At 34.2% G+C, this 27,979-nt stretch overlaps 1 protein-coding gene across 2 annotated transcripts in view; it reads left to right on the plus strand.

Annotated features, from left to right (window-relative positions):
- Positions 1–27,003, plus strand: part of SLCO4C1 (solute carrier organic anion transporter family member 4C1) — an 83,505-nt gene extending 56,502 nt beyond the window's left edge. The window contains exons 7-13 of one of the 2 annotated variants that reach the window (XM_037011968.2): positions 397–541; positions 942–1,137; positions 11,882–12,035; positions 15,342–15,532; positions 16,845–16,909; positions 18,346–18,483; positions 24,100–27,003. In XM_037011968.2, coding sequence (XP_036867863.2) covers positions 397–541; positions 942–1,137; positions 11,882–12,035; positions 15,342–15,532; positions 16,845–16,909; positions 18,346–18,483; positions 24,100–24,260 — 1,050 coding nt within the window. In that variant the 3' untranslated portion in view covers positions 24,261–27,003. The remainder of the gene's footprint in view (positions 1–396; positions 542–941; positions 1,138–11,881; positions 12,036–15,341; positions 15,533–16,844; positions 16,910–18,345; positions 18,484–24,099) is intronic. The other variant, XM_037011969.2, reaches the window with a different exon arrangement.
- Positions 27,004–27,979: the final 976 nt, after the last annotated feature.

The raw sequence follows: 27,979 nt of genomic DNA on the forward strand, positions 1-27,979 counted from the left end.
TTTACTGGACATGGGAATTCAAAACAAAATAAGAAATCAAATAAAGGGTAGATTTATTATATGAAGGTTTATAGTAAGACTGGAACAGGGAGCCTTTCCAGGCTGGCTTTATCTTCTTTCTCTGGTCCCTTGCATATGATAAAGGCACAGCCACCTTACTGATGAATCATCTGTCAATTCTCTAGGTATTCCACATATAAATTTTCCCTTAATATTGTATATATAAAGCTACTAATAATTGAATTTTCTACTTTTATGCTGGAGAGAATGCTGAAATCTTATAAGTAATTACATTGTGTTTATTAAAATTTGCCACTTCATAATTCTGCCATTCTAATGCTACATTTTGCATTATAATTATAGTTACTCATTTGTGAACTGTATATTTTTCTTCAGAATTTGATGAGGAATACTGTCTTCATGTGTTTAGTTTTATCAACTTCTTCAGAAGCCTTAATTACTACTGGTTTTGCTACATTTTTACCTAAATTTATAGAAAATCAATTTGGATTATCATCCAGCTTTGCAGCTACCCTTGGAGGTAAAATATTTTCTTTGTTTTAACTTAATCTAATAATTTTACTTTACCACATTAAATATTTATTAAAATAGTATATCATTTTGGATAACTTACTCCTTGAAATTTAAATTTATACTTTGATAGTTTCTGATTTTCTGACATTAGATAATCTGTTTTATGAACAAGAGATACAGAGGTTATATAGCTAAAGAGAATATATATTAATCTTAATATTAAACATTAACTATATTAGTCTCTTACTTAATATAACTATTATGCCATTTATTCATACGTTTCTTAATTACCTGAATGTGTTCACAGTTAAAACCATACTGGTGCTTGTTTATGATGTTTTCCAATAGTCAGTATGAGTTACTGCATAAATCTGTATGTTTTCTCACTGTGTCTTCTTTCTCATTAGGGGCTGTTTTAATTCCTGGGGCTGCGCTTGGTCAGATTTTAGGTGGTATCCTTGTTTCAAAACTAAAACTGACGTGTAAAAACACAATGAAGTTCGCTTTACTCGCATCTGCAATTGCACTTGCACTAAGTTTTGTAATTCTTTTTGCCAACTGTGAAAATGAGCCATTTGCTGGTCTGTCTGAAACATATAATGGGTAAATATTTGTCAGTGCTTTTTGATATTATTATCAGAGTAATGAACTGCGTGTGTGTAATTCCAAGTATATGCTTTCTTAAAATGAAGAGAAATTGGCTTTCCTTTTTTTTACATTTTTTATTAAGGTATTACTAATATACACTCTTATAAAGGTTTCACATGAAAAAACAATGTGGTTACTACATTTACTCATATTATCAAATCCTCACCCATACCCCAAATGCAGTCACTATCCACTAGTGTAGTAAGATGCCACAGATTCACTGTTTGCCTTCTCTGTGCTACACTGGTTTCCCCGTGACCCCCCATACCATGTGTACTAAATCATAATACCCCTCAATCCCCATCTACCTCCCTCCCCACCTGCCTTCCCACATCCCTCCCCTTTGGTAACCACTAGTCCCTTCTTGGAGTCTGTGAGTCTGCTGCTATTTTGTTCCTTCAGTTTTGCTTCACTGTTATACTCCACAATGAGGGAAATTATTTGGCACTAGTCTTTCTCCACCTGGTTTATTTCACTGAGCATAATATCCTCCAGATCCATCCATGTTGTTGCAAATGGTAGGATTTGTTTCTCTCTTATGGCTGAGTAGTATTCCATTGTGTATATGTACCACGTCTTCTTTATCCATTCATCTGCTGATAGACACTTAGGTTGCTTCCATATCTTGGCTATTATAAATAGTGCTGCAATAAACATAGGGGTGCATATGTCTTTTTGAGTCTGAGAAGTAGTGTTGTTTGGGTAAATTCCAAGGAGTGGGATTCCTTGGTCAAATGGTATTTCTATTTTTAGTTTTTTGAGGAACCTCTATATTGCTTTCCGCAATGATTGAACTAGTTTACATTCCCATCAGCAGTGTAGGAGGGTTCCCCTTTGTCTGCATCCTTGCCAGCATTTGTTGTTCTTAGTCTTTTTGATGCTGGCCATCCTTACTGGTGTGAGGTGATATCTCATTGTGGTTTTCATTTGCATTTTCCTTATGATTAGTGATGAGGAGCATCTTTTCATGTGTTTGTTGGCCATCTGAATTTCTTTGGAAAACTGTTTCTTCCAATCCTCTGCCCATTTATTAATCGGGTTATTTGCTTTTTGGGTGTTGGGGCATGTGAGTCCTTTACATATTTTGAATGTTAACACCTTGGTGGATATGTCATTTACTAATACATTCTCCCATACTGTTGAATGTCTTTTTGTTCTGTTGATGGTGTCCTTTGCCACACAGAAACTTTTTAGTTTGATGTAGTCCCATGTTCATTTTTGCTTTTGTTTGCCTTGCTCGAGGAGATGCGTTCAGGAAGAAGTTGCTCATGCTTATATTCAGGAGATTTTTGCGTATGCTGTCTTATAAGAGTTTTATGGTTTCATGACTTACATTCAGGTCTTTGATCCATTTAGAGTTTACTTTTCTGTATGGGGTTAAACAATAATCCAGTTTCATTCTCTTGCATGTAGCTATCCAGTTTTGCCAACACCAGTTGTTGAAGAAGCTGTCATTTCCCAATTGTATGTCCATTGCTCCTTTATCATATATTAATTGACCATATATGGTTGGGTTTATATCAGGGTTCTTTAGTCCATTCCATTGGTCTATGGGACTGTTCTTGTGCCAGTACCAAATTGTCTTGATTACTGTGGCTTTGTAGTAGAACTTAAAGTCAGGAGTGTAATCCCCCCAGCTTTATTATTCTTTCTCAGAATTGCTTTGGCTATTCAGGGTCTTTTGTGGTTCCAAAGGAATTTTAGAATGATTTGATCTAGTTCATTGAAGAATGCTGTTGGTATTTTGATGGGAATTGCATTGAATCTATAGATTGCTTTAGGCAGGATCGCCATTTTGACAATATTGATTTTTCCTATCCATGAGCACAGGATGTGTTTCCATTTATTGTTTTAATTTCTCTCATGAGTGTCTTGCAGTTTTCAATGTATAGGTCTTTCACTTCTTGGTTAGGTTTTTTACTAGGTATTTTATTCTTTTTGATGCAACTGTGAATGAAATTGTTTTCCCAATTTCTCTCTCTGCTAATTCATTGTTAGTGTAGAGGAATGCAACAGATTTCTGCATATTAATTTTGTATCCTTCAACTTTGCTGAATTCAGATATTAGATCCAGTAGTTTTGTACTGGATTCTTTAGGATTTTTTATGTACAATATCATGTCATCTACAAACAGGGACAGTTTAACTTCTCCTTGCCAATTTGTATGCCTTTTATTTCTTTTTGTTGTCTGATTGCTGTGGCTAGAACCTTCAGTACTATGTTGAATAGAAGTGGGGAGAGTTGGCATCCTTGTCTTGTTCCCCATCTTAAAGGAAAAGCTTTCAGCTTCTAGCTGTTAAGTATAATGTTGGCTGTGGGTTTGTCATATATGGCCTTTATTATGTTGAAGTACTTGCCCTCCATACCCATTTTGTTGAGAGTTTTTATCATGAAGGATGTTGAATTTTGTCAAATGCTTTCTCGGCATCTATGGAGATGATCATGTGGTTTTTGTCCTTGTTTTTGTTGATGTGGTGGATGATGCTGATGGATTTTCAAATGTTGTACCATCCTTGCATCCCTGGAATAAATCCTACTTATCATGATGGATGATCTTTTTGATGTATTTCTGAATTCGGTTTGCTAAAATTTTGTTGAGTATTTTTGCATCTATGTTCAGGTATATTGGTCAGTAGTTTTCTTTTTTTGTGGTATCTTCGCCCAGTTTTGGTATTAGAGTGATGCTGGCCTCATAGAATGGGTTTGGAAGTATTCCCTCTTCTACTCTTTGGAAAACTTTAAGGAGGGTGGATATTAGGTCTTCACTAAATGTTGGTAAAATTCAGTGGTGATGTCATCTGGTTCAGGCACATTTTATTCTTAGGTAGTGTTTTGATTACCAATTCTATTTTGTTGCTGGTAATTGGTCTGTTCAGATTTTCTTATTTCTTTCTGGGTCAGCCTTGGAAGGTTGCATTTTTCTAGAAAGTTGTTTATTTCTTCTAGGTTATTCAGTTTTTTAGCATATAGATTTTCATAGTTTTCTCTAATAATTCTTTGTATTTTTGTGGTGTCTGTAATGGTTTTTCCTTTTTCATTTCTGATTCTGTTTATGTGTGTAGACTCTCCTTTTTACTTGATAAGTCTAGCTAGGGGGTTATCTATTTTGTTTATTTTCTCGAAGAACCAGCTCTTGTTTTCATTGATTCTTTCTATTGTTTTATTATTCTCAATTTTATTTATTTCTGCTCTAATCTTTATTATGTCCCTCCTTCTATGGACTTTGTGCCTCAGTTGTTCTTCTTTTTCCAGTTTTGTTAATTGTGACTTTAGACTATTCATATGGGATTGTTCTTCTTTCCTGAGGTAGGCCTGTACTGCAATATACTTTCCTCTTATCATGATCATGGCATTTCCGTGTCCCACAGATATTGCGGTGCTGAATTACTGTTGTTGTTTGTCTCCATATATTGCTTGATCTCTGTTTTATCTTGTCATTGATTCATTGGTTATTTAGGAGCATGTTGTGAGGCCTCCATGTGTTTGTGGGGTTTTTCATTTTCATTGCATAATTTAATTCTAGTTTCATACCTTTGTGGTCTGAGAAACTGGTTGGTACAATTTGAATCTTTTTTAATTTACTGAGGCTCTTTTTGTGGCCTAGTGTATGATGTATTCTTGAAAGTGTTCCATGTGCACTTGAGAAGAATGTGCATTCTGCTGCTTTGGGGTGTAGAGTTCTGTAGCTGTCTGTTAGGTCCATCTGTTCTAATGTGCTGTTCAGTGCCTCTGTGTCCTTATTTATTTTCTTTCTGGTTGATATGTCCTTCAGAGTGAGTGCAGTGTTGCAGTCTCCTTGAATGAATGCATTGCATTCTATTTCACCTTTTAATTCTGTTAGTATTTGTTTCACATATGTAGGTGTTCCTGTGTTGGGCACATAGATATTTATAATGGTTCTACCTTCTTGTTGGATTGACCCCTTTATCATTATGTAATGTCCTTCTTTGTCTCTTGTGACTTTCTTTGTTTTGCAGTCTATTTTGTTTGAAACAAGTACTGCAACCCCTCCTTTTTTCTCCCTATTATTTGCATGATATATCTTTTTCCATCCCTTCACTTTTAGTGTGTGTATGTCTTTGGGTTTAAAGTGGGTCTCTTGTAGATGGGTCTTGTTTTTCTACCTATTCAGTGACTCTGTGTCTTTTGATTGGTACATTCAGACCATTTACATTTAGGGTGATTATCGACAGGTATGTACTTACTTTCATTGAAGGCTTTGGAATCGTGGTTACCAAAGGTTCAAGGTTAATTTCCTTAGTATCTAAGAGTCTAACTTAACTCACTTAATATGCTCTTATAAACACAACCTAAAGGTTCTGTTTTTCTCTTCCTTTTTCTTCCTCCTCCATTCTTTATATATTAGATATCATATTCTGTACTCCTTGTCTATCCCTTCATTGACTTTGGGGATAATTCATTTAATTTTGCATTTGCTTAATAATTAACTGTTTTACTTTCTTTACTGTGGTTTTATTACCTCTGGTGACAGCTATTAAACCTTAGGAACACTTCCATCTATAGCAGTCCCTCCATATTACACTGTAGAGATGGTTTGTGTGATGTGAATTATCTCAGCTTTTGCTTATCTAGAAATTGTTTAATCCCTCCTTCAAATTTATATGATAATCTTACCACCTAAAGTATTCTTGTTTCAAGGCCCTTCCTCTTCATTGCATTAAATACATCATGCCACTCCCTTCTGGCCTGTAAGCTTTCTCCTGAGAAGTCTGATGATAGCCTGATGGGCTTTTCTTTGTATATGATCTTATTTCTCTCTCCAGCTGCTTTTAATAGTCTGTCCTTATCCTTGATCTTTGCCATTTTAATTACTATATGTCTTTGTGTTTTCTTCCTTGGGTCCCTTGTGTTGGGAGATCTGTGCACCTCCATGGCCTGAGAGACTTGTCTCCTTCCCCACATTTGGGAAGTTTTCAGCAATTACATCCTCAAAGGTACTTTCTATCCCTTTTTCTCTCTCTTCTTCTGGTACCCTTATAATGCAAATATTGTTCCATTTGGATTGATCACCAGTTCTCTCAATATTCTTTCATTCTTAAAGATACTTTTTTCTCTCTGTGCCTCAGCTTCTTTGTATTCCTGTTCTCTTATTTCTATGTCTCCTCTGCCATATCTAATCTGTTTTTAATACCCTCCATTGTGCTTTTCAACGATTGGATCTCCGACCGGAATACATTCCTGAGTTCTTGAATATTTTTCTGTACCTCCATAAGCATGTTAATGATTTTTATTTTGAAATCTCTTTCAGTAAGATTCATGAGGTCGATTTCATTTGAATCTTTTCTCAGGTGTTGTATTCATAATTTTACTTTGAACCAGGTTTCTTTGGCATTTCATATTTGTATATGGCTCCCTCTAGTGCCCAGAAGCACTACTCTCTGGAGCTTCTCAGCCCCTGAAGCAATGTTGGGGGTCACAGTGATGTGGTATTGGTGCCTGGGGGAGAGGAAAGAGCTGTTTTCTGTTTCCCAGCTGCTATGCCTGCCTCCACTGCCAGAACCAGTGGGCCGAGCACATATGTGTAAGCCTGTATGCTTTGCATTTGTAGTTGCTGTAGATGGGGCTTCCCTCTGGCTGGCCTAATGCCAGGGTAGGGTTTGCTGGTTTGCGAGCCATGTGGGGCCAGCAGGGAGATAGGCGCAGTAGGTTGCATATCACGGAGGGGGTCCTTTGAGCTGTGTAGCCAGCCATGGAGCTGGAGTGCCTGAAGATCGTGAAAGTTCCCAACCTGCTGGGTAGAGTGCACCTGGAGACTTTTGTCTACCTGTCCTTTCTCCTGTGCAGTAAGCTCTGTGCTGAGACTGGCGTTCTTTATTTCTTTTAAATTGGAAGGCTTTTTCATATGTAAGTATATGTAGTTATTTAAATTACATTTAAATAATTGCCATGTTTTAAAAATTTGGGCATTTATTCAATGAGTAGTTAAGGAGCAACTGTTCTGTACTGCATGCTATGTTCAGGGATACAAAGGTGAATAGAATGGAATCTTTTCCCTAAAAGGATTCACATTCTACAGAGAATATCACATCTGATGTTCCTATTGATATAGATTTTTAGAAATGGAGATGACTGTCTCTGATGAACTTCCCATATTAGGTGAGTTGGAATTAGGCTAGGAGAGAAATTAAAATGCAGCTAGTCCTACATAATACTTACTAATCATTGTTTTATCTACATTAGAAGTTCATATTTATTGTAGAGAAGTAAATGACTTCTTGCTATTTTGACCTCTAAACATGTTTTACCTATAACTGGTTTGATCCTTGTCTTTCTTTGCCTTGTTTGTTCAGTGCTGAAATCCTAAGCCATGTGTAGGGGATCAGGCAGGAGGGTGTTGTGCAGCAGTGTAATTATTCCCCACAGTGCTTTGTTTCATTGTATGTGTTTGAGGCTGTTGAGGGAAATGGTCCAGGTCAAGGACTCTGTAATTTTGTATAATATGGTTTTCAGATAAATAAAATGTACCTTGCTTGGACAGGTTTGCTGACAAAGTCTGCTACCAATTATCATGATTTGTGCTGTTAGTGTCTGTCATTCTTTTACATTAGTGAGAAGCTGAGCATTATTTAGTTGTAAAAACAGTGGTTAGTTCAGCTCCATTACATTTATTCAGCATTTGTTGACTGCTTCCTCTAGCAGACCATTATGGCAAAATCCCTTCCGTTAAGGAGTTACAGTGAGTGTAGCAGGAGAGATTGAGAAACAAAACAGTGACTGAACAATGCATTCTGTCATGAGAGGTATATAGGGGCTGTGGAATTCAAAATAAGGGGAGCTTTTCAATTTCCTTTAATTAGATTTAATAAAGGCTTCATGGCATATACAGAAATGGGGTTTAAATATCCTTTAAGGATAAAAAGAGTTTTGAGAGAGAAACATTTGAGAGGATAGACAGGTAGAGGGAATATGTTAAAAACCAAGGCATAAATGTTGGAAAGTGAAGGCCCAGTTTTGGGAACAGTGTGAATGAGACTTAGGTCATGTGTCTAGAAAACAGTAGAAATATATCTGGAAATGTTGAAGTTAGGTGGAGGTAAATTATACTGATTTTCACACCTATAACCTTCACCCAAACATATCTCAGGAAACCACGTTTTTTGTATGTTCTTTTTAGAAGAACAGAAAGTTCTGGATAATTTAATACCAGTTTATCACCTTGATGAATGATATAGATGCAAATCCATCTGATATCTTCTACCTTAAACAAGAGTGACTAGCAGATGAGCTGTCTATAGCCTAGTCAGAAGGGAAAGCAAGTGAAATGGTGACAATTTGAGGTGTGTGTGTATGTGCAGATATAAATATAGATAGAGTTCAATGTTTCAAAGGAGGTTATCAGATCAATTTTTAATCTGTGGCCCCAAATTCCTAATTATAGCTCTGTATCCTGCATATTAAAATGTCCATGTCATGGACAGCCTAGTCAAAGCAGTCTCATCCAGGAAATGTGTATGAGAAAAGGTAGTATATGGAAAAAAGAACAAACTAAGAAACTCAAGAAGTAGTTTGTTAGTGAGTGGGAGAAAGAAAACGCTGTGAATATAGAAGGCTTCTAGTGGAATGGTGTAAAGAATCTTTGTCCTCTGCATGTAACCCCAGGCAGTTGAAAACAGCTCTTAGAACTATAAATTAATGAATTAGGCTTATTGATAAGATCACTTAAGGCCCTGTTTAATAATACATCCAAAAAGCTGAACATCAGTAGTACTGATATTTCAGGGGATATTTTTAATATTCATAACATTTTAAATGAATTCATTATTAAATATTTAATATGGGCACAGCATTGAATTCAATTGAAAGAAACTTTTCTAAGTATATTTTAGAAATCTATTAGTTATGAAAATTTCCCATCGTCCTTTTATTGCCTTGACAATCTATAGGATCTTTGAGTCTGCTTTGGTAATTAGTGTTGGTAATGGTGATTTGTTTTTACTTTATACAATAGTAAAAAAGCACAATCTTTTTCTATCTGTCCAATAATTAGATTTTCTTTGCTTATCTGAAATAACATCTTGAAGAAGCAGATCTATTAAAATGTTGCAATAGGTTTAGACAAATGTTTGCTTATTATAGAGGCAAAATTATGGAACAGTTTGGATTCAAATAAATAATGTTTAAATTCTAGTATTATACATATGTGTTTATGTACACATATGTATGCATTTTTAAATATTCAAAATCTTTAAAATTTAAAATATTTTATATATTTTTAAAGTAATATGCCTATATTAAGACAATTTAATCAACTGTGCAAGCAGTGGCTATTTTCCTAATAATAGTTTCCTCTTACCTCATGAAGTTAAACCTTTATAAAATATATAAGCCAAAGTGACCAACTTGATAATAAGAAATATATGCTATATTTTTTTCTGCTGTAGTTTGCATCATACTATCTTAAACATTCATGATTCTTAGTAATCATTACAGTAATATGAGAATTATCTATTGGAGTATTTAAATTTAAAGATTATTGTGTAGAATCTTTCTAGAGCTGTAGGGGATAGTTTTTCTCCAGTCACCTTATTTCTGTATCTGTATTGTAAACTAGTTGTGGGCAGACTATAATGCTTGTTTTTGTTAATAGAATCATGCTTGATAAAGAAATAGAGAAGCATCCTTTAGGGTAGATTGTAGTGTACACATAACTGACTGCGAGAGTGAGAGATTACTTAAAACTTACTCTTTGCTCACCCTTTCCTTAAAATTCCCCCCTGGTTTGTTTTCTATCCTTTATTTCTTTTATGATCTTCTTTTCCACCTACTCCTTAAACATAAATTTCTAACATAGCAATTACTGCCTTCTAATACTCAGATGAATCACTGCTATTTTTGACCACCCAGGGCAAGAAAAGTTAGCTTCATGGTCGCTATGAAGAGGGATTTTATCCCTTCCTGTCTCCTTTGCTTCCTTTTTTCCTTTTCCTTCCTTCTTTCCTCCCTTCCTTTCTGTCCACCTCTCTCTCTTTATTTCTTTTAGATATTTTTCCACTCCTCTTAGTAGAGTCTAGCATGCTATTGGAGCTCATATGCATTCACGAAGCAAATGGATTTCCAAGGCCTCTGTACTTTTCTCACTGCACACTCTTTATATGGTTGTATCATTCTCATGGTTTCAGCTCCCCTATATGCAAATGGATATTAACATATCTAGCTACAGGCCAGATTTCTTTACCAAATTTGAGACTGTTAATCTCAGTGTGACTAAAACCATAGATATTATCTCTTTGCCAAACCTAGTTCTTCTTTACCAAAATACCAAGTTAGACAGTCAGAGTCACTTTTATTTTACATCCTGTTCCCATCCTCAGCCAAGCACCAAATCTCCCTTATGTCTAATAATCTACATCCCAAGTATTTCTCAAATCTGTTTCCTTTAATCAAATGTTCTATTTTAGTTCTCTGATACATTGTCATAACTTATATTGTAACTGAGTGCCTTCCTTCAAATTCTTACTCTGTATAACTCCCAGAATTGTTCCTTTAAAATGTGCTTTTGACAGTGTTACTCTTCAGTCTAAAATTACTTTGATTACCTTTTCAAAATAGGTTAAAGCCCACTGCTTTTAGCAAGTCTCGTGAGGCCCTCAATCATCTGTTCCTTGATTCCTGTTCAACTGCATTTCCTATCACTCTCTGCCTCAGACATCATTCAGATTTCTTCATGTAAGATGCTGTTTCTCACCTTCAGTCTTTTGTACCAGCTTCCCTTAAGTACCCTTCACCTTTCCCATTTACCCAGACAACTCTCATTTATCCTTTAAGACTCATCTCAAGAGTAGCTCCTTCAGATTCTCTTATCTAAACTTTGACTTGTTTTAAGTGTCCTTCCTCAGTGCTTCTAAAATACACTTCGCAAACGTCTATAACCACACTGACCATATTAGTGTAGAATTATCTATGTTCATCTGTACCCTAGACTGAAATCTTTGAGGAGAGCAACTACCTTACTCAATTCTGTATTCCCAATACCTAGCATAGGGCCTAGCACTTGCTCAATGTATATTGGTTGAATGAACGAATAAATAAGGGGTTGGAGGAGTACCTTTGCTTAGGGTAACTTCATCATATCAAAGATGTTGCCTCCTGTTGCAAGGTAGGATGGAACAACATTGAGCCTAGGAACCAGGAATATTATATTTGGCAAAGAAAGAAAAGAAAATTTCTCTAGGCCCCAGTTTTCCCATTTATAAAATGAGTATGTTGAACACCATGATTTCATTCTTCCTTGTAGGTTTAAAATTTTGCCTGCACCCTAGGGTAATTTGGCAATGTCTGTAGACATTTTGATTCTCACAACTAACGCTCTAGTGGGTAGAGTCCAGGGATGCTGCTGAACAACCTACACTCCACAGAGGCAGCTCCCTGCCAACCTCCCTGCCCCAACACTGAAATGAGAAACTCTGCTTTATTTGCTTACTCTGCCTGTTTTGCCTGTTTTTATTGTCACTGGCAGACATTATATTACATAACTATTGTTTCTGCTGCCTCTCTCTCTTCCACAAGATGTCAAGTTCTATGGAAAAGCAGACATTTTATCTTAACTAGTTCAGTCATTACATATGTATGTCTTCAGTGAATGAGTAAATGACTGAATGGCAAAATATAACAATGCGTCTGAACTGTTCATTAAACAATAACATAGGTAATTTGCTGTTCTTTTATTTCTTATTAACAGGACGGGAGAACAGGAAAACTTGACTGCTCCTTGTAATACCAATTGTAACTGCTTGCGATCATATTATTATCCTGTCTGTGGAGTAGACGGAATCCAGTATTTTTCTCCCTGCTTTGCAGGCTGTAAAAATACGAGTTCAAAAAGAAGTCCAAAGGTAACTTGTATCTGATACTTTACAGAAGTGAATAAGTGTGTTTGTATATTTGTGGATGATGTCTCTATCCTCTAACAGAGTTAGTGCCAATTCTTTTCCTCCTGGACCACCTCCTCCATTCCGAAGGCAGACATAAAGTTCCTGTCAAGTAAGATGAATAAACTCTAGAGATCTGCGGTACAACATTGTACCTATAGTCAACAATAATGTAGTGTACACTTCAAATTTGCTAGTAGGGTAGAGAGAACGCTAAAAAGGTCACTGGCCAATCTAACTGAAAAATACTCTTCCTTTAAATCTCAGATGCAATTATTATTGAAAAACCACTGTGGTCATTACTCATATACATCTTTGTAACATCACTTCTGTTATAATAGTTTTACAATTGTTTTATTTTTTCTCAACTAAACTTTATGTTCCTTGAAGTCAGGGAACTTCTATTGTTACTAAATATAGTGTATGTAATAAAAGCATAATAAGTGTTGCTTTTATTTGATGGGCCATGGAATCATTTCAAAATATTCAAATCATTAGCTCATTCTAAAATACAAACTTACTTTTAACTATTAGAATGCATATCAATTTACCTAGATATAGTTTGTTTTTAATTCAAGTTAGTTTAAGAGAGTCTAATAGAATTTTATTGTCTGCATCTACAACCTAAAGATTTCATCTTAGTTAAATTTAAGAGCCTTGGGGAAAGTAATATTCAGATTACTAGTAGTACATAATATGTTATGCATTAATAGATAATGTGATAACTTAAAAAAAGCCCGAGGGAAATACATACCATGATATAAGAGACAACAATGAATAAGATATGTAAGAATTATATGAGTAAATTATGTGACTAAATTACACAATCTTGAATATTTGAAATATGGAATAGTGAAATGGCATTCTTTTTCATATATAAAGATAAATTTAAGATTGCTAGAAAATAGCTCCACAAAAAGGTAGAAGTAATTAATTGAAATAATCTAAAAATTACTTCAGATTTCTTCTAAAACTAACAAGATGTGTGTGTGTGCATGCTGTGTGTGTGTGGTGTGTGGTAATATACCTTTATATGTTCATGTATATACACAGAAATAGTGTGTGTGTGTGTGTGTGTGTGTGTGTGTGTGTGTGTATATCTAATGTTTTTGTGTGCAATGAAGACATTAAAAGTTTATTTCAAATCACTAGAATTTGATCTTCCTGCAGAGGGTAAACCAGAATATGAGAAACAATGTATATTTTTTCTCATTACCTAGCTTATAGATTTTTAAATGATCATCTAAGAAACCGAAAATATGTCAGAGAAAATGTCCACAGTGAATCATATCAGACTTAATAGACTTGGATGACATGTGTAATTTCAATCCTTGAGTTAAAATCAATCATGTCATTACCATAAAGCACCTATGAGAAATGAAGATTTTCCTTCATCAGGAAGATTTTTAAGCCCCCCATACTGAGGGTTCTCATACCTACAAACCAGTAGACATCTAGGATTGCTTTAGTTTTAAAACAGGTTGAGAAAATTAGGTGTTTGGGTCAGTTATAAGGGATCTGATTCCACAAGTGAAGAGATGCATCTTATAGAATCAGAGCTACCTAGAAGGTAACTCTTCTTTTGAGAGGAAAATATAGGTAGCATTTTCCTATATGTAAAATATGACCAATAAAGTGCTTTTGACTAACTTTACTTAGAAGAATATTATGATAAGTAGTTATTTGTAGAGTTGTACTCTCATAAGTAATAGCTACAAATACAGTCTTGCCTAAGGAAACTAAAAAAAAAAAAAAATCAGTACCCAGAGCACACTTGAAATAGTATTGGTTATTTTGATATGGTTTAGTTGACATATATACTTTACCAAATATTATAAATGCCATCTTAAATAGCTATTGTCCTTCTAGGGATTCTTTAGGAAAAGCAAGTTATTTTGACTTCCAAATTTTCTATTTGTCCTGGCTTTTTTATGTCCAACTAATACATGTAACACCTCATTTTTTCAAAGGATTTTTTTCTTATAGAATATTTCAGATAGGCAAAATGTATTGAGAATAATGTAATAAACACTTATGCATATTTGTTCACAGAAATATTAATCTTACATTTCATTCCAGTGACCCAAACAAAACAAAAAAAAGGTGTTGACTAACAGCTAGCAATATTGTAGGCAAATGTCTGCTTTTTATGTAAGAGAGTTGTAAAGTTTCTTCACAATAGAAGATACTCTTCTCAGTCTTCCTTCTTAAATGATTAAAGTCTGTATAACTTCATCATTTGATATATCTTATTGTTGAGTATATAGTAGTCCATTTTGGGTCCATATAGTAGTCCATCTGCATCTTTGGGTTTCCTGTATCAGTACCACTGCTTAGAATAGCTTTAGCCATGAAAAAATGGTCTCTGGCCTTTGGAACAATAAAAGCTCTATTTCCCTTTAACTTTTCTGGTGCTGCTCTGACTTTATTGAAGCCTGAAATGTGTAAAAAGATTCATAGTAAGGATGGAGCTAAGATGTAAGAAAGCTTTAAAAAATATTTATACATAAATTTCTTAAATATCTGAATTATTTTCCTACACAAGTAATTTTTGTGATTTTTTAACATTACTTTCCAACACTTTATTATTTATATGTGTATATATGTTAAATAGATAATGTTATTTATATGTAAATAGCCTTCTGGATAATGAGGGAATAACTTCTAGCTTTTGATTGTCATAAATATGTCATCCTAGGAGGACCACAGTTTACTTATGGTAAAGTGATTCAGTGAAGGTCAGAAAATTGCAGTAAAGTGATTTAGTGCAAAGTAGATTTCCCCAAAGTCTTTTGATGTATTAGTTAATTTTACTGTGGTACTTGTTAAAATTTTAGTGTGTGTTCTTTTAAACTAGGATAAATAGTGAGATTATCACTATATTTGCTTCTTTGTCTCCTATAATGGAAAAGAACAAAGCAGGAAAGCTATTTGAACAGTTATTGTCTATTGAAAACAGTCTAGAATGTGTGAATCATGTAATTATATTCTTGTCAATTTGTTTCATAAGTTATGATCAGTAATAGGTTACATGTTGAAGTAATGGACACAAAAGTCAAGCACAGATGATTCTACTTTGTAAGTATGGCTCCTTGTTTTCACTTGCTTAATTTCTTAAGGGTTAATTACCCTTTCTCAACATTATGTGTTGTATAGAGATTAAGATTGTTTAAGAGGGTCTGCCATGTATATGTAATTTATCTAATTTAAAATGAAAAAATATGTTTTCAAAATAAGCACTTTACATTATTTTTTGTCCACTATTTCTAGGTGTATCACAATTGTTCCTGTATTGGAAGGAAAGTAGAAATAATACCTACTGCAGCAAGTACTGGTTTTGAAGCTAAAGCTGGAAAATGTGAAACTCGATGTATATACTTGCCCATATTCCTTGGTGTTTTCTTTTGTATAGTGATTTTTACCTTTATGGCTGGTACTCCTATAACTGTGTCCATCCTAAGGTATGTATTATACTGTGAAATTTTCCAACCCTGAGGCAACATGTTGAGTGGAAAGAAAATGGACTCAGGGGTTCATTTGGGCTTTATATTGACCATTGGCTCCAGGACCTACTCAACCCTTATGTGATCATTAATTCTTATGGTAATGGAAATGCTATGCAATTGAATCCTGGATGTGTGAGGTTTAAATGAGATCATGTATGAGAAAGTGTCTTAACATTGCCTTACTGGTGTGCACCTGATGGTAGTTTCTCTACTTTCACGAGGCTTCTGTTAAAAGCCGGAGCTCCACTCGGTTGTATCTGAGCACGACGGAAAAACAGCACACTCCATCTGTGTCAGTCAGAATGACGTGCGTTCTCTCACAGGAGGTGTCCTGATAGTAGACCTTCCTGTGGACAGCGATGACAGATAAGAAGCTGGCTGTCACCTGGCTTTCCGCTGAGCTTTGTGCTTGCAGTTGCTCTTTCTTCTTCTACACTGCTTTACAAAGGGATTTCCTGTCTGCTCTTCCCTGAGCTCATCAGCTTTACTCCTCCTTCCCTAACAAACTCTAGTTGTTTTCCCTCTTCAGTTTTTGTTCCTTGATACTACCTTTTCACATATTTTTTTGACAAATGGAAATTTTAGAGATTCTGTATAAAAATACTAGTCTATTAACATTATGTTACATGGAAATTACAATTATTTAGAGGATAGAGAAAATACTTTTTAAAAATTTACTTTTGGAAGTTTATCTATGTCACCTTTTACCTACATATTTTTTTTAAAAGACTAGTTGATCTCTTTTATCTTCCACTTAATGTGCTAACATCATGACTCATTCACCTTTGACAGTCATTACTTAAAGAATTGTTGTTTAATCATATTGAGCCTCTGCAACTGTTTTACATTGCCTCAAAATTGTACCGGTCTCCCTAGGTATGATTTCTGTCTCAAAGTTGGTAAGAGAGTAAGAATTGTTTGCTTTCAGCTTAAGCCATGTGACTTGTGATTTAAACAAAAAAAAAAGTCTTGCTAATGAATCTTTCCTCCTTTATAGTTGTTAAAATTCAAACGTGTACTCAATACATCTATAAAAATTCATTTGTCTGTTTGGTGTTATTTGAAGTATTTTAGTTCAGATAACATTTTTCTTCTATTATAATTTTAGTCAGACTGAACTGTATATAAGCAGTTGCAAATAATTTATTTCATGGATATAACACTTACTTTGATCTAGAAATGGTAAATTGGTATAAAAATGAATTTGCTCAAAGAGTGAACATACTATACCACCAATTTTCATTTTGTATTTATTTAATATCTTCAGGTGTGTTAATCACCGACAACGGTCTCTAGCACTGGGAATACAGTTTATGTTGCTTCGATTATTAGGTATGTTATTTTCCTTAATACATTGGTAACCGTTGGTTATTTTTGTTCATGAGTGTTATTGATTTATTTATTTATGGTATGTGCCAAGAAAACAATTTAAAAACAGATGGAAGATTACTTTATTGTCATTGAAGAAAGCTGTTTTTCAGTACTTAAGATGTACTATTATTTACATATCACGTAAGAAAATAGTGACTTTACCTTTTACCTACTTGATTGGTTAACTGTTTTTTCTAATTCTGTTACAAATACAACCTTAAAGAGTATATAATATTTATTTGAAATATATAATCATCAACACATTTCTAATAGAGCAAAGTAAAAGATACACATTTTTTTCTATTCACATAAAACCTATTCCCAACAAAAATTATAATAAAGTCTTGTTTATAACTACTGTAATTCCTTTTCTCCCTGCACTTATCTCCATTTGAGATAAGATTATGTTGCATTAGCAACAATGAAAAATAATGAGATCAAATGTTTCAATAAAAACTGTGATGCAGATATTGTGGCTACTTAAGATTGGTGGAAGAGAGATTTTATATCAGAAAATTTCATAAAGTTCCAGAAGTAGGAAAAAATAGAAGAAAGAAATATTATGTTACACACAGTATTATACACATAATATTAAGATCATTTATAAAAACAAATGCCAAAAGCAAGAACTTTATAGATCCCCTAGACCAACTTTTTCATTTTTCGGATTAGTGAATTATGGGCCTGAAAGATTCAGGGATTTTCAGAGCATTACTCAACAAATGGTGAAAATGAGAGTAGGAAAATGGTCTTAATTATCCTTTCATCCTTACTCAGTCCAGTGCTCTTTGATTCTGTCATGCTGCAGGTCATGAAAGAACAGGCTGGATGTAGTTGAAATCTGTCTAGGAAATACCACTTCAGATCATATATTTGATTTGCAACAGCTGAAGCTCCTCAACTATGTGGAAGTTTTATGCCTCATGACCTCATGTGGCCGAGACTGTGTGTTTGAGATAGTAGTACTCCTAGGCATATTAGTGTGAACATGTGTGTGTGTATACATGTGCACTCTTATGCACATGTGTATATGTAACACATATGCTGGAGTTCAGACTTTTTGCATCAATAATTTATTTTGATTTTTTTAGTATAATAGCTAATTTCAAAGACATTAAATTAGAAAAGAGGTGAATTTATTTAACTATTAACTGCATATATAATTCAGATTTTATTAAATAATTTTGGGGATTGATTAGAAATATATAGTAATTATGTATAATTATTTTAGAATTGTTCATTGTTTCTTTATATCACTATTGTACATGAACTGAGTGATTTACATATGGGGAGATGAATACCTATTCTTATTTATATAAAAAATATATAGCCATGTATATAGAAAGTTTGTGGCTATAAACTAAGTTTCACTGATGCATATTTCATAATTCTTCTAGGCACAATCCCTGGACCAATTATATTTGGTACCACAATAGACAGCACATGCATTCTCTGGGATATTAATGAATGTGAAATTAAAGGAGCTTGCTGGGTTTATGATAACTTGAAGATGGCCCATATGCTAGTGACCATAAGTAAGTGGTGACTTTTTGATAATTTTATAGTAAATCAATGATGCTAACAGAAAAACAAATCTTCTTGTCACTTAGGTTTTGTAATGTTCAGTCCACTGTGTTGGGTTATCCCATAGTCCTGAAGCAGAGATCAGTTATCACAGCATGTTGTGAAAGGCTGTAACTGGAGTCTACGAGGCTCAATCTAAAATAGAGGAGAATGACATTTTAGCTTGCATTGCAGCACATATCATATAATTTTCTTTTAACAACTTCTCCCAAACCTTTTTTGGAAAATCTCACAGAAAGCTACAAGAGAATTCTGAGAAACTCTCTGGAATGATTATCATCTAGGTACCTGGAAGGCACATAGAGCTGAGGTAGAAAAGTATCTTTTGGCTCTAAGGTACATTATAAGAAACCTTTTTAAAGTTTAGAAGGTTAGCTATGATGTTTAACCCTTTTTGCCTTTGGTATCTATCTTGTATAGTCTTGGTTAAATGATAAAGGAAAATTAAGATTTAAAAAGTAGAGCAATGCACCTAGTTTGTAAGAATAAGGTAAAATTTAAAAATTTAAAAACATCCTAAGAAAGTAGGATATTTAAAAATAGAGGTGGAGGGTTCAACATTGTGGTATAGGAAAAGCCTGAACTCACCTTGTACAGACACAACAAATTTATGACTGTGTGGAGTATTTGCCGTTGAAGAGGACCTGAGAATTAGATGAACAGCACCTCCACAACAAAAGACAAAAGAGACACACTGAGAATGGTAGAAGGGGCAGAGACATGGCCTCCCCTAGGACTCCAGCCTAGTCATGGTGACCCCACGATTCAGAGGGACCCCAAACATCTGAGACACTGCCTCAAGGAGTGAAGGGATTATACCCCACATCAGGCACCCCTGACCCTGGGGGCTGACACCAGAAAGATGAGACCCCAAAATGTCTAGTTGTGAAAATCAGTGGAGATCAAGACCAAGAGATTCATAGAACCATAGGAAACAGAGATCCTGCTCTTTAGGGCTTGCTCATTCTACGATCCAGTTCAAAAGCAACAGATTAAAAAGAACCTAGACCATAAGTGATGGAGACCCCCTTACTAATTTTAAAGTGGCTGCTGGAGAGACAGGAATCTGCTAGGACTTTATGAGGGGACAGAAGCCCTGGCAGGTGCCAGTTTTTCAATCTCATTCTTACTTGCTGGTGACAGAGCCAATAAGTGCACTTTCATTGCCTTCCTTCTAGCTTGCTAAAACCAGAGAGCATGGTGTGTCCACCCTGTGCCATAACCAGGCTGGGCTAGAGACCTGCATCCCATTGGTCCCCACACACTGCATGCAGAGACCCAGCCACAGTCAGGATAGCAAGCATCTGCCTGTCTGCCTCACTGAGTGGCTGAGAAGCAGACAGGCTCAGTTAGCTCCCTGAGCACCCCCCTACCCACACAGCAGCCAAGCCAAAACTGGGCCAGGTGAGCTCCCTGAGCCCAGCCCACCCCACACAGCAGCCCCGGCCCATTCACAGCTGGGTGGGCACTTGCAGCTCACACGAGCAATGCCTGTAGAGCATCTCGCTCTGGTGGATGGTGGGGGTACATTGTCCTTCTCTGCTACAGGGAAGAGTACCTACATGAGACCACAACTTCAAGACTAAGGGAGGAACCCATTGTGCCTTATGCATATGGACACACACAAAGAGTTAGGCAAAATGTGGAGATAGAGGAATGTGTTTCAAACCAAAGAACAAAGCCTGTCCCTGGAAAAAGACCTCAGTGAAATGGAGATGAGCAACCTACATGGTAAGAGTTCAAAGTAATAGTCATTAAGATGCTAACCAATCTTGGGAGAAGAATGGATGAGCACAGTGAGAACTTCAACAAAAAGATAGAAAATATAAGAAAGTACCAAACAGAAGTTATAACTGAAGTGAAAAATATACAAGAGGGGTTCAGCAGCACAATGGATAGAACAGAAGTACAAACTAATGAACTGGAAAACAAAGCAATGGGGAACACCCAGAGTGGCAAAATGAAAAAAAAGCATTAAAAGAAGTGAAGATACCATAAAGGATCTCTGAGACAACATCAAGTGGAATAACATTTACATTATAGGGGTCCCAGAAGGAGAAGGGAGAGAAAGGGCCAGAAAAATTACTTGAAGAAGTAATGGCTGAAAACTTTCCTAATTTGGAGAAGCAAATAAACATCCAGGTCCAAGGCCCAGAGAGTTCTAAATAAGATGAACCCAAAGAGAAACACACTGAGACACGTTATAATTAAAATGCTAGAAGTTAAGGGTAAAGAGAGACTCCTAAAAGCAGCAAGAGAAAAGGCAATGTATTATGTACAAGGGAAACCCCATAAGCCTATCAGCAGATTTCCCAGCAGAAACTTTCAGTCCAGAGTGGTATTATGTATTCAAAGTGCTGAAAGGGAAAAACAGGACTAGAACAAAATTTCTAAAAATTGTACAGAACCAAAAGAGCCTCTGAATAGCTAAAGCAATCTTGAGAAAGAGGATCAAATTTGGAGGGGGTCACAATTCCAGATTTTAAACCATAGTATAAAGCTATAGTAATCAAAACAGTATGGTACTGGCACAAAAACAGACATACTGATCAATGGAACAGAATAGGGAGTCCAGAAATAGAACCATGCACATATGGTCAACTAATACAATGACAAACAAGGCAAGAACATACAATGGAGAAAAGATAATCTCTTCAATAAATGGTGTTGTGAAAACTAGACAGATACATGCGCAAAAATGAAATTGGAACACTTTCTTACAATATATACAAAAATATACTCAAATGGATTAAAAACTTAAGTGTAAGATCTAAAACCATAAAATTCATAGAAGAAAATAAGCAGTAAGCTATTTGACATCCATCTTAGCAATTTTTGGTGCATGTGGAGGTATTATCTCCCCAAGCAAGGGTAAGAAAAGCAAAATTAACAAATGGGACTCTATCAAACCAAAAACCTTTTGCAAAGGAACACAAACCAGCAACAAATGAAACGGCAACCTACTGAGTACAAGAATATACTTACAAATGATATACCTAATAAGGGGTCAGTATCCAAAATATATAAAGAATTCATTTATACAACTCAGTAACAAGAACACAACAAAAACCTGAATTAAAAAATGGACAGAAGTCCTGAATAGACTTTTTCCAAAGAAACATACAGATGGCCAACAGACACATGAAAAGACACTAAACATTACTAATCATCAGGAATGCAAATCAAAGCCACAATGAGCTACTACCTTTCACTTGTAATGACTACTATCAAAAAGACAAGAAATACAAGTGTTGATGATGATGTGGAGAAAAGGGAATCCTCATACACTGTTGGTGTGAATGTAAACTGGTGCAGCCTCTATGGAAAACAGTATGGAGATTCCTCAAAAAGTTAAACATATAACTACAATATGATCCAACAATTCCACTTCTGGCTATTTATTCAAAGAAAAATGTATACATATGTTCACTGTAGCATTATTATATAATAGCCAAGACATGGAAGCAACCTAGTGTCCACAATAGATTAATGGATAAAGAAGATGTGGTGTGTGTATATATATATATATATATACATATGGACACACAATGGAATATTAGCCATAAAAAGAATGAAGTCTTCTATTTGCAGCAACATGGATGGACCTAGAGAGTATTACAGTGTATGAAATTAGAGAAAGACAAATACTGTATTTTCATTTACATGTGGAACCTAAAAATGAAAGCAGCTGAACAAATGAAACAAGCATAATCAACCTCATAAATACAGAAAACAAACTGGTGGTTACCAGAGGGGTAGGGAAGGGCAGAATGATGGGAGAAATAGGTGAAGGGAATAGAGAGGCACAAACTTCCAATTATAAATAAGTCATGGGGATGAAAAGTACAGCATAAGGAGTATAGTCAATAATATTATAATAACTTTGTATGGTGACAGATGGTAATTAAGCTTATCATGGTGATAATTTCATAATGTATAAAATATCAAATCACTATTTTGTATATCTGAAAATAATATGAGCATCAGTTATAATTAAATTTAAAATTACAGAAATCCTACAATGTGTGAATTTTAGTACAATTGTCATTGTGATTATTTATTTTAGTACATGTATCAAGATAGTCTTACATAGGTTTAAACCCAGAGTATGATGTCTTAATTATAATAGAGTAATAAAATATCCACTGAAGAAAAAAATACTTAGATCTAAAAAACATGGGAGAGGAAATATTGACTATAATAGGCAAATTCAATTTTCCTACCACTTTTACTTGTTAAAAAACATTTTTTATTTAAAGTTTTTAAGTTTAAATATTTGTTTAATTGGCCATGTTTGTACTCTTTGACCAAAAGGTAAAGATAATGAATTGCTCCTTTTTATACTCTGTGATGATTTGAGAATTTTCCACCCAAAACGTATATATCTTAAATTTTCCAAAAATACTGTAGTAGCAATACCTATGTAATAACTAATCTGCCTATAAATCTAGAAATGCCTAGCTCAACAAACATTCCTGTTTTTCAAATACAGTTGATCTTTGAAAAATGTGGGGGTTAGCAGTACTAAACCTTGCATAGTCAAAAACCTACATATAACTTTTGACTTGCCCCAAAACTTAACTACTAACAGCCTACTGTTGACCAGAAGGAAACCTTACCAGTAACATAAACAGTCAATTAACACATATTTTGTATGTTAATATGTATTATATGCTGTATTTTTGCAATAAAGTAAGCTAGAGAAAAGGAAATGTTTTTTAAAATTATCACAAATTTCCAAGAAGTTTTCCAATGTATTTACTGAAAAAAAAAAGTCTGTATAAGTGGACCCATGCAGTTTAAATCCATACTGTTCAAGGATCAACTGTACAAACTTTGAGTAAAATATTAATGATTAACACACATTAGCTACTGCAAAACTACATTGTAAGATCACTTAATTTATTCAACAGGTATTTAAATGCTTTTACTGTAGCCAGAACCAATTTATCTTCACTCAGTTGAGCTCAAAATTAAGAGTTCTTTGAAAAAAAATCAAAGCTTGTGAAGATAATCTTTGTTTCGTATTTCTACTTGATACTTAGAAGTATCAACTTTGTAAAAAGTAAATTTGGTGGAGTAGAGAATGTGGTATATTCTCATAAAGGCTTTCTCCTAAAAACTCCAAAGCCTTTTTCATTTTTAGAATTATTTCCCATCATAGACATGAAACTTCTAAACTTATTTTTCAGGTTCAAGGATGTTATAAACTATTTTCCTTGTCATTGACTTTTGGTTGCTTACAATTTTTAATAGATATGATATTTTTTAATAGAAATGGAACATGGATTTATTAATTGCATATAACACTTGTTTTATAAGAATAGAATAATTATTGCACATTTTTTATTCCTTAGAAAGAAAATATATTTAATTGAATTGTATACAAATGTTTCATTGACGAATATCACTTTTCTCACTGAAGTTTAAAAAATTTGAAAGTAATTATAATACCTACATATTTCTCTGTAAAGTAGTACATTTCTATTTATGAAGAGTTCCTCAGTGAGAATTTCTGTGATAATTAAAGGTTCAAATGCGTGATTAATTTTTGTTTTTATATTTAGGTGTTATTTGTAAAATCATCACCATTTTCTTCAATGGGCTTGCAGTCTTTTTGTATAAACCACCACCATTAGGCATGGATGTGTCACTTCAAAATCAGAATACAGTTGTGACTACTGTATCAGTAGAATATGATCTCAACCAAGCAGGAAATGAAGGGTGAAATAGAAAAAGAAGAGACTTTTACAGCTGGAAAATTTGCCTCCATTTGTAAGAGTGCACATTGCCATTGCAGCATTATCCTGCCAGTATGGACTATCATATTTTAAAAATCGATATTTTATAACTGAATGTGTTTTCTGTTTATGTTTGGACTTCTATTTTCTTTTGATGTCAAAAACAGACCTGTGCCTTCAAAGCTCACCAAAAGCCTTAACAGATACACACATGCTGTCACTCATATATACACATTTTCCCATTTTCTAGGTATGAAAACCCCAATAAACTATACTAGAAAAAAAAAGGGCCAATGATTATTTAAAGCTTACATTTTAAAAGCAAAGTGATGTTATTGTGTCCCTCTTATGACTTGTTTTATTATTGTTGCCAATAGTTTGGGCTTATTTAGAAAATATATGATATAAAATTTTCAACCAATCAAACATATGTGATTATTTTCAAGAACTATTACTGAAAGTTCATGAATTCAAAAACAGCTGAATAATATTATTTATTTTAAGTTTTACATATACTGTTCTGTTCTCTATCAGTTACTGAACTGTTAGACTATAGGATAATTATCTTGTGTCCCAGTAAATAGTGAACACAGAAATATCAGCATTTTATATAGTTTCACATTAACTCAAGAATTCTAGGAGGTGATTTGTTGATATTGCCTATTTTTAACAAGTACCTTTTATGATTCTCTGCTAGTATTCAGTTACATGTCTTACGGAGAAAAGAACCAGCTTCATTAAGAAAAGTGCCAGTTAGAGACGAAAAGTTCTTTTTCAGTGTCATAGATACATTTTCTTTGAAAAGATTTCCTGATGACCTATTGATTGATGTTTATATACTCAGTGATTTTTCTCATTTGAAAACTGATCACCTAGTATTTTACTTATAGCACCTAAGAGTGCTTTGCTCATAGTAGGCATGTATTGTTGTTTGACTAAAACAGAAAACTTAACTCTTTATCTGATCTATTCATTTGAGAGATAAAGCATTTCATGTATTTGATAATATTTGATCACATATTTGATTACACTCCATTTATGTAAGTCAGACATAGGCCAATTTTATTTACTCAGAATGTGGAGGAAACAGATCAGTGAACATCAGCAAAAGTAAATTCTTACCTGGTCAAGAACTTTACTGATTAAAAGACTGTTTAAGTTCATACCCATTTGAAGTTTTCATAAAAATAAGGTTACTAATTTAATAAGATTCATTATCAGCTTTCCCTAGGTTAGCTTTTTGGAAGCATTGTGTTAGTTACACTGTGATCAGAATAACAGAGGAAATGAAACCAGGACTAGATGGACTAGTAATGTAACAGAGCATAAGAGTTTGTTTGGTGGTAAGCCAATGATGATTCAAGAAATTAGTAGTATTTGTGAACTGAAATGTAAGGAGTGAATTGGAGTTAGGCAAGCAAGCACACTTGAGTATTAAATAATTAGAAGAGCACAGTGGGTCAGGAATCAGAGACAGAGCTACTTCGACCAGGAACATTTGAACACCAGAGGTTGAAGCCAGATGGGTAGTCAAAACCTAGGCATTTGGGAAGCAGGAAATTTATAGCAACCAAAGAAGCAATGAAAGGTAGGCAGGGGAACCTCAAGCCTGTGACACCTCAATTCAGGAACAACTTTCCCACCCAGTCAGAGACATCTTAAATGCTGCTTCCTGTTGGAGCCAAGGCTAAAAGGGGAGTTTAGGCTTTCGGTGCCCTGTATATGGAAGCAGGGAATTGAATAGAAAATTTTTCTAGCTTTAAAAAAAATGGCAAATCCCAAGGAACTCATTGACAGAGATGTGAAACAACAACAAAAGAGGAAACAAAATAAGTATATATCATATTAGTCTAAGGCCTTTAATTTAGACAGAAGAAAAAAACCACCCCATACATAGAATTAGTTTGATGAGCAAGTTGCTAAATAATTACAATTCATAATAATTTTTAGTTATCAAGGGTTTCATTGTATTCAGTGTACTCAAATTTATTAAATGATACTTTTTACAGACTTTTTAATGAAAATGGTTAATGTGAAAATAATTTTGGCTCTTGAAGGAAGTCAGACTTATTTATAACATACGTATTTATAAAGAATACCTCCATTCATGATGGGGCAGTATATACACTACTATAATTTATAAACATTGTTTATACTTTTGCATCACCTAGATTATATGGATTGATATGCTATTTTTAGAACAAAGTTTTCATAGTATGTGTTTTTCACAATTTATGTGACTTCAAGTAAGACTGAGTCAAAGTTTACCTCTGGTAATTTTGTATATAATTGGAGCTTTGTCTTAAAATTTTTAACATTTGGATTTTCTTAGTTGTAGGAAACAAATGTAAAACTCTTACATAGAAAGATCTGTATAAAATTGGCTTAGGTATTTAAATTGGAGAAAAATATAAAACTTTTGCTCTATTTTCTTTCAAGACTATCTTTGCTTCAAACAATTATGCAAAATGTATATACATATATTTTTTAAAATCAGAATGTTTATACTAGATTAAGTGTTTCATCTTATTAAATGGTACAGATTTTGAAATACAATTTCCTTCTGTTTATGAATACACAGACATTTCATGGTGGGGAGAGGGAATATCAGTGTACCTTTGAAACATGGTAAATGTAATTAATCTGGTGATTTCTCAACAGGTGTTTTAATCTAAACCACATTTGTTTTGAAATATGTACTAAAATTCTTTCACACGGTAGTTTCCATGTGTGGACAGTAGACACATGAAATTTATATGAATATAATGCATGTTGCCTATGGTTGTGAAATATTTAACACTGCAAAAGCAATGTAGTTTGGAAAGTTTATACTTAATTCATCTAGGGGTATCAAAATAGTCAGTACAATGTTTTTAAAGAAATCAGAACAGACATTCATTTGAGATGCAATGTCCTTTTCCCTTTAGTGTAACACATTAAGGCTCCTTCAACCTTTTTTTGTACCCCAAACTATAAACATTACCTTAGACATTATATGTGAGTGATCAGAAGTAAATACAAGACATAATCTCTTTTTAATAGATCAGTCAGTAAATCAGATAAAAACGTTTGTTTTTGCTAAAATTAATTTAGCTTATAAAAATTATCAAGAATTGCCATCTCAATATTTTCTTTTTTTTTACATCCCATGATTTATTTATTTTGTTACTGCAAGTTTGTACCTTTTGACCCTCTTAATTTCTATTCTACATTTTTTTTTTTGAGAGGGCATCTCATATTTATTGATCAAATGGTTGTTAACAACAATAAAATTCTGTATAGGGAATTCAATGCACGATCATTAATCAACCCCAAGCCTAATTCTCAACAGTCTCCAATCTTCTGAAGCATAACGAACAAGTTCTTACATGGTGAACAAGTTCTTACATAGTGAGTAAGTTCTTACATGGTGAACAGTGCAAGGGCAGTCATCACAGAAACTTTCGGTTTCGATCATGCATCATGAACTATAAACAATCAACTACGTTATTTTTTTAACTTTATTTTGAAACAATTTCAGATCGTAGAAAGGTAGAGTTGTATGAGAATAGGCCCTTTACAGGTTGTTTTTCATGATTCCACATTTTTTAGTTACTTTTCTATCTTTGTACCTTTTACTTAGAGAAAACTCAGAGGAAATAATAATTTTAGAATATTTCTAACTCTCTACTGGTGAAACATCTATTCCTTAGCTTTTGAAATTCAT

Source organism: Manis javanica, chromosome 1 (assembly GCF_040802235.1).
Source record: "Manis javanica isolate MJ-LG chromosome 1, MJ_LKY, whole genome shotgun sequence".
Lineage (NCBI taxonomy): Eukaryota > Metazoa > Chordata > Mammalia > Pholidota > Manidae > Manis > Manis javanica.